General features: G+C 37.8%; 1 protein-coding gene across 1 annotated transcript; it reads right to left on the reverse strand.

Moving 5' to 3' along the window:
• Positions 1 to 987: 987 nt before the first annotated feature.
• znf330 (zinc finger protein 330) lies at positions 988 to 9,780 on the reverse strand. The gene is made up of 10 exons (XM_042399456.1): positions 9,678 to 9,780; positions 9,128 to 9,304; positions 8,239 to 8,258; positions 7,039 to 7,109; positions 6,420 to 6,496; positions 5,002 to 5,128; positions 4,802 to 4,906; positions 4,590 to 4,636; positions 3,564 to 3,681; positions 988 to 1,725 (listed from the first exon to the last, which is right to left on the reverse strand). Exons 2-10 carry the CDS (start codon positions 9,245 to 9,247, stop codon positions 1,457 to 1,459), a joined length of 954 nt encoding a protein of 317 aa, XP_042255390.1. The 5' UTR covers positions 9,248 to 9,304; positions 9,678 to 9,780; the 3' UTR covers positions 988 to 1,456.
• Positions 9,781 to 10,420: the final 640 nt, after the last annotated feature.

A 10,420-nucleotide genomic window follows, 5' to 3' on the forward strand; every position in this document is an offset into this window, starting at 1 on the left:
CCTAGTCTTTTTTTTTTTTTTATTTTAAAAAAAGGCCTAAAAACTTTTCTATTCAAGAAGGCTTTTTCATCTTAACTCCTACTAGTTTTCTTTACCTTGTATGTTCTGTTACTAATACCGCAGCACTTTGAGTTTCACTGTGAACAAAAAGTGCGATACAAATATTTATGTCAAAGTTTAATAATACCCAATCTATCCTCAAGTCATAGTAATTAGTCAGTCAAATAAGATTTCATTATTTAACAAGCATATCTAAAGCTGATTACATGAATCATATCTTTCAAGATAACATTGGATAACATTTATGTTGCTTTAAAGTAGGCTGAAACTAACATCCAGAATGAGATTGTTATTAATTGATTATTAATGCAGAGGCAGAGTTTGCGAAGATCTTCTCGGAAGCATGCACCAAAGCATCCAAATATGAAGTGCAGTTTTGACCACCGAGGAGAACGACACAGATCCTTTAAAAGGCCTGAATATGAAATCTACAGTGTGGCCACTACACATGGTCTCAGGTTTTTTAGGTTTTTGCTCTCTTTTGGGCTCCCTCCACCACCCTGGACATGGACAACCGTGGTTATAGGGCTGGTCCTTGTCCGGTCCAGCCCAAAAAAAGCCCCTTCTTTATTTTAACTTCCTTTTTCCATGTAACATGAATGCTGTGTTCCTACCTGTTTACCTGACTACTGTTGTGATGGAGAAAATGATTGTCGCTGTGGTAACTTCACAGAGTCGTAACATCCCGTCTGAGAGTTTTATGAACAACTGAGCGACTGACATCTGATAAACCCTTCAACTTGATGTATCTGTTACTCAAACTGGATGTACTGGATTGTTTTTCCATCTTCTCACATGTCCCTAAAGCTCAAGATTGTTTTTTTTTTCGATGCAGTGCCGTTTCAGCTTGACTGCTCACTTAAGCATGACATCAACTCAGATGATTAGGGCCTCAAGGATCATTATTATTATGCATTATTACCTGTCTTATGGAGGGGCTCTTTATTATATTTTACAGGATATATGCATACTACCAAATACATTTGTGTTTAGCCAAATCACCACAAACAGGAGGTCAAGAAGACACAAAAATGGGAAAACAAGTCATCTCTAGTGCTGGGTATCGAACCTCAATATATTTTTTTTGGTACAGAAAAAAATATGTCTGGTATTAAAAACTACCTACTGAAAGATGATGTTGGAAGTTTGATCAATGATGTCTTGTTTCCTTGATCTCCAATCAGATAGTTTTTGATGTAAAATCAAAGTTTTGCTAGTTTTAGAGTATTTTATTTAGGCAATGATGTGTTTAGATCAAAGTTAACATTTGAATATTTAACACTGAAATGAATAAACAGGATTTGAAAGAACTATGGGAATTCTCAGTTTACATTCAAGTCCTTATTCATTCCTGACTTGTGAACATCCACTGAGGATCCCCAGTCTTTGTCCCATTTCAGGCAGCAGTCCCATCCAATTTGAGACCAGCCAGGGAATCAGCAGCCGTTTCCTCTTCGCCCTCTTCCTCCTCTTCCTCTTCCTCCTCGTCATCATCATCCTCGTCATCCTCATCTTCCTCATAGTCGTCATCCTCGCCGTAGTCGTCTTCTTGGTCCCTGCTTCCGGACGCTAGATTCTTCCAGTAGGAATCATACCCTGACGCTCCATCACAGTAATAATCGTCGTCGTCGGCACCGGCCTGGCGGCCAAACTTCAACGTGCGAGCTGCAGAAAACACACAGATGTGCACAGATGTGACACGAGCTCTGGATTAATTTACTGGGATGGTGATCTCATACAGCACAGTGAACATTAACCAGTCGCAGCATATAAAAGTCTTATGAATCATGGAAATCATATTAGTGTGAACACCAACTGTAGTTTTAATTTTATTTCAATATTAGTTAAAAGGTTTATTGTAATAGCCAATTCACACAGGAAGCATTGCTTGAGGTGTTTTTGACGTCGCTCTTCTGGCTCATGGAAAAAATACACTTCAGTGTTATTGCTCATCACCACAGGAATCCCCACGGTTTTTTTGTTGTTTTTTTTTTCACACATTACTCCAAGGACAACCATTTGTTACTTGCTGCCAGATATCATAGTCACACAACTCTCCTACTGTTTATATGTTTATCTATGTTACTTATTGACAGTATCTGTAATGACTGACGAAGTCCCAAGTTTCGCAATGATCTTTTCGGTTTTACTTTAGATAGATTTCACCTGCCTGCTATGATAACAGGTGAAATAAAATTAAAAAGTCAATAAATAATAACAACACTACTTTCTTTCTGTATATGCCTCATAGAGCCTACTGTAAAGTAGGGCTGCAACTGATGATTATTATCAATTAATCTGTTCATTATTTTCTCGAGTAATCGATTGGTCTTTTGGTCCATAAAAATGTCGATCACCGTTTCCCAAAGCCCAAGACACAACCTAAAAAGTCTTGTTTTGTCCTGACCAGAAGTCCACAATCCAAAGATATTTAGTTTATTATCATAGAAGACTAAAGAAACCAGAAAATGTTCACATTTCAGAAGCTGGAATATGAGAATTTTAGCATTTTTTCTTAAAAAATGACTCAAAACGCTTAACCGATTATCAAAACAGTTGCGACTCATCGATTAATTGCTGCAGCTCTACTGTAAAGCTATTTCTATCAAGTAAACTGCTCATGTCAGTGAGCTGCTGCTGTCCTCAGGGGCTGACAGGACAGCTGGTTCTGAAGAGACCAACAGCTGAGTGGACGATGGAGTTGGTGTGGATTGGATGGACTGCAGGCAGACGTGTGTACGTGCTTCTCAGGTGTCGCTTTCGATGTGGATTTCCAGTAAGTGTCCACGGGTGTCAGTTACTGATGGTTGCTATGATGGTTGTTATAATGACTGTTTAAGCATTCTTAATTAGTTATTCAGTTAAATTAAAAGGAGATATTTCAACATATTATTGATTGGGATGATGGGACGTTTGGTACATTGAACAAGTGAGAGTCAGTCAGTCTGCTGAGGCTGAATGCAGCAGCTCAATCCAGGAAGAATAAAAACAATCTCTTCGAACTTTCATACTTATATATTCAAATTGTAATTTTGCTTTTTTTGTCTAGCATTATTGTAAAGCTCTATGAGTAACCTGAGATATCAGATTCATCAGTAGATTTTCAGCAAAGCTCTTCGAGACAGAGCAGAGCTTCTGTTTGACTAATGTTATCTCAAGAGAATGTCAGTGTTATCACATGACCAAGAGCTCTGTGATAACCCCACGGAGGACTTCATGAGTGAATTTTCTCCTAAAATAAATCAAGACAGTACACTTTGGTTATTCAAAGTAGCCATGCAGTTAAAGTTCCGACAGTAGATGAACAACTTTCTGAGGAAATCATTCAGACTCTCTTTCTTGGAAATAGGTTAATTTCTTGTTTTCACACTGTTTCACTTTCGTTGTAAAATGTCGTCAGTGATTCAGGAGAGAAGTCGAGTCTTATGTAACTTCCTCCAAACAGCAGTTTTACTAAAACATACAACTTTCATGGTTGATTCAATGGTTAGTGCAAGACTCACTGGACATGCTGAGGTCTTTGGTCTCCTGGGTCTCGTGGCCACACTTGGGGCACGGTGGCGCTTTGCCTTTCTCCTGTTTGAAGACCTTACTCTTGGCGTGGTCATCACAGTAACAGGCCTGAAAGGACATAATCAGATAAGGTTGAAATGATCAAATGTTAATGTTAACTGCACACGCATAATATTGATATCTTGTTTTAATTTTGGTTTGAAATACGAGAATGAAATCCAGTAACACATCTCTAACATGAGTCAACTTTAGAAGATGTTGGGTTAAGTCCACAGTCCTTGTTCCAAGCAAAAATGTACACTAAATTTCAGCTGAAGTAGGTATCTTCTAAACTAGTCTGTTTTTAATTAAAAATTCCCTCTTTGTGTTTTCCCAAACAGTTTCTTTGCTGAGCTGTGGCGATACGTCCTCGTAATCACATGCAGGGTTTTTTCTTCTTCTTTTTTTGTCTGGACAAAACAGCAGCAGCATCGGACGAAGACCTTTGAAACCTCATTTTAGTATTTAAAATATTTGCAAAGCATTTTTACACAGAAGGATGAATAATTATAGACACCAGTTACTCTACATGTGGGCACATTTAATTGAATCAGCCGTGGAGGTTTCGCTTTTGCTGAGGTGGATTCTTTCTATGTGTATTGTTTCTTTTATTGTGCAATTCCTTTTTCTATGGTGTGAAAAGTGCTATGTAAATGTTTTCTATTATTACTAATGTTTATGATTAGTCACTGTGTGTGTGTGTGTGTTTATATCTGCATTTGTGTCTTTGGGGTTTTTACATTTCCTGCATGGTGGGATTATTTCCTGTTATAAGCAAACTAAAAGCAAAAGCAAACCAAAGGCAGGATGCGGTTGGATGCATCTGAATATTTGCAATACAAACAATTTGTGATTTGAGCTGATAAGATGGGTGTGGTTCACAGAGAAACATGCTTAGTACAGCATGAAGTGCAGATATGCATCTTAGTTTGACACAATCACTGCGTTTTCTAAGGTAAATACAGATGTTTCCTCACCTTACAGCGCAGGCAAGAGTGTTGCCCCAATCTGTTACAGGAAACACCTGAAATGGAATGTGAACAAAGGCTAAACAAAGTGTGAACAATCATATCCTCTCTCCTGCACACATACCCTAGATATTACTGTCTAGAACATACAAGATACACTTATTCTATTAACCACAAAAAGCTTAGGAATGACAGGGTGAAAGGAAAACTAAATGACTCACATTTGAATGTTTCTGCCTGAAGGACTTGGCAGCTTGCCTGGTGTTCAAACTGATCATCCTCACACAAGAAGTTCTGACAGAAGGAACAGCGGAAAATACGCCCTCCTATTCAAGAAGTTAAAAAAAAGAAGCCAGCATTGATGTCTTATGTGAAACTGATGTGACCTAATGGATTTCATTTGGGGGGGGGGGGTTCTTACCATGATCCCAGACACCACGTTCACACTCAATGCAGTCTGCATCAGTCAGAGGACACGCACAGGCATGAGTGCTCAAACATTTCCTGCCATGGCACACCCAAGCTTCACAGAAGTCACACACTGCTCCCTTGTGGTAAAGAAGATAATTATACTGACAAAAATCAAAGTTTGCTTCTTTCTGAAACCAGTTTCCCACGTCTTAAAACGATAGTTAGGCGCCTATATGTACAATGAAAGAGGTTTTGCTTGCTGTGATCATTTCTCCTGTTCACACTGACCATTAGAAGATCCCCTTTCAAATGCACTTACAATATAAATGATGGGTGACAAAATCCACAGTCCTAGTTTTGTGCAAAAATATATTTTACAAGTTTATCTGAAGATAATAATGAGGCTTTGTCAAATAGCCAGGCGGCTGTGGCTCAGGAGGTAGAGCGGGTCGTCCTCTAATTGGAAGATTGGCGGTTCAATGCCCAGCTCCTCCAGTCCGCATGTCGAAGTGTCCTTGGACAAGATACTGAACCTCAAACACGTTAGGTTCCCCTCCTGATGAGCAGGTTGGCACCTTGCATGGCAGCCTCTGCCATCAGTGTATGAATGTGTGTGTGAATGGGTGAATGATGGCATGTAGTGTAAAGTGCTTTGAGTGGTCAGAAGATTAGAAAGGCTCCATTAAAGTACACCTTCCACAGTTTCAGTCTTTTTAGTTTAAAATTCCCTCTTTAAACTTGTTTCAACGTACATACGGGCACCTGAACATTGTTTTGAGACAGACTTAAAAATTGTGAACTTATCCTTTAAACAAAAAATAACTTAATGGTCATTTTAAACCCTGCAACATCCTTTGTAATTTATGCTGAATTATGAAGGCAGCATATGGCAGTACATAGTTACACACTGAACACTGGACTATTATTAGCCACAGGCACTTCAGGAAGTTTAACAGTATTATTCTGCCACACTATTATTAGCATGATTACATACTACATGGACAGTGTGCTGCTTCCACATTACTGATAGTCATTATTGTGGCCTTAATTATTAGACCCAGATTGCACTTGTACAGTATTGCAACACAGAGTGACAATAGGTTGCAATACTGAACAATAGTATCCATGTTACTATGAATATTTGTGCCCAGTGCTGTTTTTGCAATATCACTCTTTTGATGTCTTCTCATTGTATCTTATGCCACTGCACACTTAATCAACCAAATATGTACGATAGGACCTGTAGTTCACAGACTAAACTAAACACACTAAAAAATATATTGTTTTTTCCCAATACTCCCAATATTTATTTATATTAAACTGTATCTTCTCTGGCGTTGCTGCCACAACCAGATTTCTCCATTTAGGTTTGACAGAAGAGGCATTCTTGCAATGACATTATATCAGTTAAAAATGTTGCTAACTTACCACCATGGCCATCCCAGTGCTGTGGATCCCAGGATGTTTGATGACACAATCTGATGACTTCATGCACTTGGTTTTGCCTTACAAAACAAACAAATTTAAAATGTCATAGTTTAATACGGTGTCAACCTATTTTAAGGATACTATGTGTAAATTCTGATGTGATTATAGTATATTTCAAATTGTGCTGATAGTAAACATTTTTCCAGTACATACATGGCACACACTGCTGTCTGCCAAGTGTCAAAGTGCAATATTTTCTTTGTATTCTGCACATTAAAGGTGCAAACTTACACAAAAGATTAACTTACTTATTATTGGCTTGTACTTGACATTTTTTATAGGAAGACTGCTTTGCAAACTAGAGGTGTGGAGTTTGAGAGACACAGGTCTTTACCTGATGGGGAGGGTCTAACAAAAGATACTGGTGCATTATGGGAAGTGTAGGAGCATGTGCTAGGAACTAAATGTCAGGATATCTTGACCATTCTTTTTAAAATCTGTCTCTCACAACTTTATGGAAGTACAGTACTAAATTGCGGAGTGCCCCTATTGATAAACCCACTGTGTAGTTTGTGACTGACAGATAGGAACCCACCATGTTTCACTACAGTTTACTCACCACACTGAGCGCAGACAGGCAGCTTCTGCACCGAGTTGCAGAAGTAGCAGAAAGCTCTGTTCTTCTGTTTTCTACCAGGGGGGCATTACAAAGAGAAATATTTATGTGTTAAAGGGAAAGTGATTAATGAGGACAACAATTTTAGACATTGGTCCAGTATTGAGCTGCGAAATGGGCTGAAATGTAATCTGACGGGGCACTTGCAATTAAAGCCATGACAGAGTTGGAAAGAAGAGGACCAGGAGGAGTTTGTTGTGTTGGAGTACAGAAAGCATAGCTTAGTGTTGTCTAAAAGATTTTTGAAGTCATGACTGAATATTTAGCTGATTTCAACAGCTCAACTCTCACGAGATTTCAGAATGAGACTTCTCTTTGAGCAAGACAATCTGAGCCTGTCAGTGGCAAAAAAACAAACACTTTTAGTGGACGTACATTGACGGGGCGGGACTAGTTTCAAAAATTGTTGTCCTCATTAGTCACTTAGACACAAAAAGATGGGAAAGTAGGATGCAGGTTGAAAAATAGCAAAGTTTCCCTTTAACTTGTTGACCAGTCCACTTGTTTTTTTTTAATACTTAAATGAGACATTATTTGAGTTCACAGCCCCCAAATAATCCTGTTTCAATTGGTTTATGTGCAATAGTGATAACTAATCATCATCAATAATATTATAATTGTGATTCATGAAGGAAAAAATAATAAATCAAAATAATAATAGTTCTAGTAATAGAAGGAAGAGAAAAACTTAAAAAAAAAAAAAAAAGTTTTGTCGATACAGTAAAGCCAGACAGCATCTATGAATCAGAAAAGACAGGCGAGACATACTATGTGTATTTACATATACATATCTATACAGACACACACAGAACTCAGTGTAGGCACACATATCTACATCATATCATCACATTAATACACATGCACCCATCTACCAATAAATGTATTCATAAATCCATTGCCTCCATGTTTTCACTTTATATAGTTTAGCCAAATTATCCCGTCTTGTTTCGAAACATTCAATATTACCCCAGATATTATAAGCAATTTTTTCCATGTTTTTAATCTGCTTGATTAATTCTTTCCATTTATCTGTGCTTGGGTTTCCTTCAGCCTCCATTTTTTTGTTATTACTTTCAGAGAGCTCACTCTGTGCAGTGTAATTATACCTGAATATATGTTGTATGAAGCAATAAATGCACTTACCTCTGACATTTGTCACATTCCTACAAAACAGAACACAACAAAGTAAGAATGTAAGAAATAACAGTACTTGTGATACTTAAAACATTTCCATTATGTATTAGCTACAGTAGCTACATACCAGTGGTGGAAAGTAACAAGGTACATTTACACAAGTAATGTACAATTTTGAAGTACTTGTACTTGACTTGAGTATTTCCATTTTATGCTACTTTATACTTCGACTCCACTACATTTCAGAGGGAAATATTGTACTTTCTGCTCCACTACATTTATTTGACAGCTTTAGTTACTTTTCAGATGAAGATTTGACACAATGGATAATATAACAAGCTTTTAAAATACAACACATTGTTAAAGATGACACCAGTGGTTTCCAATCTTTTTGGCTTTTGATGTCTTGCAAAAAGCAGTGTGTAGTTGGGGTCACATTTCACATGTCTATGAGTTGTTAACAGCTCCACCAAATAGTGATTTTTCCCTCTAAACTTCTCACATGGTTTCATTTCAATAAATGTTCAAGTGATCCAATATTTCACTAAAAATCAAAGATTAGGGAAAAAGTCCAAAAACTGAAAACAGATTTGTGTATCAGAACTTTGATTTTTCTTCTTTCTTCTCCCATTTATCATCTCACTACCCCAGCAGTAACATGCTGCTTACACACTGATGCTTCAGTAATAATAATATAATGATGTCACATATAATAATATATCAGTCAGAGGGACGAAATGAGTACTTTTACTGCAATACTTTAACTACATTTTTCTGCTAAAACTTATGTACTTTTACTTAAATAGGCTTTTTCATGCAGGACTTGTAATGGAGTACTTTTACATTGCTGTATTGGTACTTTTACTAAAGTGAAGGATCTGAGTACTTATGTTTATACCATGTTGGAGTTGCAGGGGTGTTTGGCCACTTCAACATGTTCCCGGTTGGCTCGACTCTGTTTCTCTCGCTCCTTACGACTCTCGGCCTTTTTCCGGGCTCCTGTTTTCTTTTTGGGCATTTCTGGTTCAACAGGTTGATGTTCACACAGCTGACGGCTGGCTTTTCCTCAGGCTACCTGCAGGACAACCGACACAAACTGCTGTGGTGGATACGTGGCTAGTTTATCAATGAACAAGCGAACACTTTTGACATCATTAAATACACAAATCTAATCAATAAGACGGATCGCTAACACATGTGACGACTTGAGGCCCAACATACAGCACAAATAAATGTTTATAAGGCGTTTTGTTAATGTTGGCTAGCTGCTCAAGCCAGCGGCAGTTATTAGCTGACAGGAACAGTCACGTGGTAAATAAAATCAGTTAACGTTAATTATCGCCGTTTAAAATGTAACATTTAGCTTGTCTAGCAGCTACATTAATGCTCCTTAATGTTACATGCAAGTGTCATTGAAAATTACAAGTCTGATTAACGATTTTTTTTACCGAAATGATCAGCACTGCTATTGCTCCTAGGTCCGTCCTGCAAATCTGTTCGACTTGAAACATACAGCCAAGGCAACGGTTCCTATTTTTGATTTCCGTGTTTCCTAAATACAAAAACTTTGCTATCATCGAGACTTTTTTGCACGCCCGGGTCTCCCCAAAGTCAAAACTATACAAATTTTAGATGTCGGTGTCCAGGATACAACTCCACAATAAGATTTACTCAAATTTTATTGTCAGATAATATTTTGTTAAAGGATGGGTTCACAATGTAGGATTTTAAGTCTGTCTTAAAACAACAGTCAGCTCCCCAAATGAACACTGAAAGAGGTTTTCCTCGCTGTAATCATCCCTCCTGTTCATACTGGCTATCAAAAGATCCCATTTCAATGTAAGTGATGGGGTTCAAAAGCCACAGTGTGTCCACACAGTCATTTTGTGCAAAATGCATTCAAAAGTTCATTTTAAGCATCTTAAGGCCTTATATGAGGCCTCAGCAGTCCGAGTCAGTCATATTAAGTGGATATCTGCCACATTTACAGTCTTTCTAGTATCCAGTTCCCTCTTTGTGTTTCCATGTTGAGCTGCGGTGGAAGAATAGTAACAAAAAGAGGAACTTTGGCACTAAAAAGACTGTAACATGTAACAAAGATATCTACTTGATTTGACTCATTTGGTCAGCTGAAGCTTCATATTAGCTTCAGATAAACTTTTAAATATATTTTTGCACAGAAGGAGGCTTG

This window comes from Thunnus maccoyii, chromosome 2 (assembly GCF_910596095.1).
Source record: "Thunnus maccoyii chromosome 2, fThuMac1.1, whole genome shotgun sequence".
NCBI lineage: Eukaryota > Metazoa > Chordata > Actinopteri > Scombriformes > Scombridae > Thunnus > Thunnus maccoyii.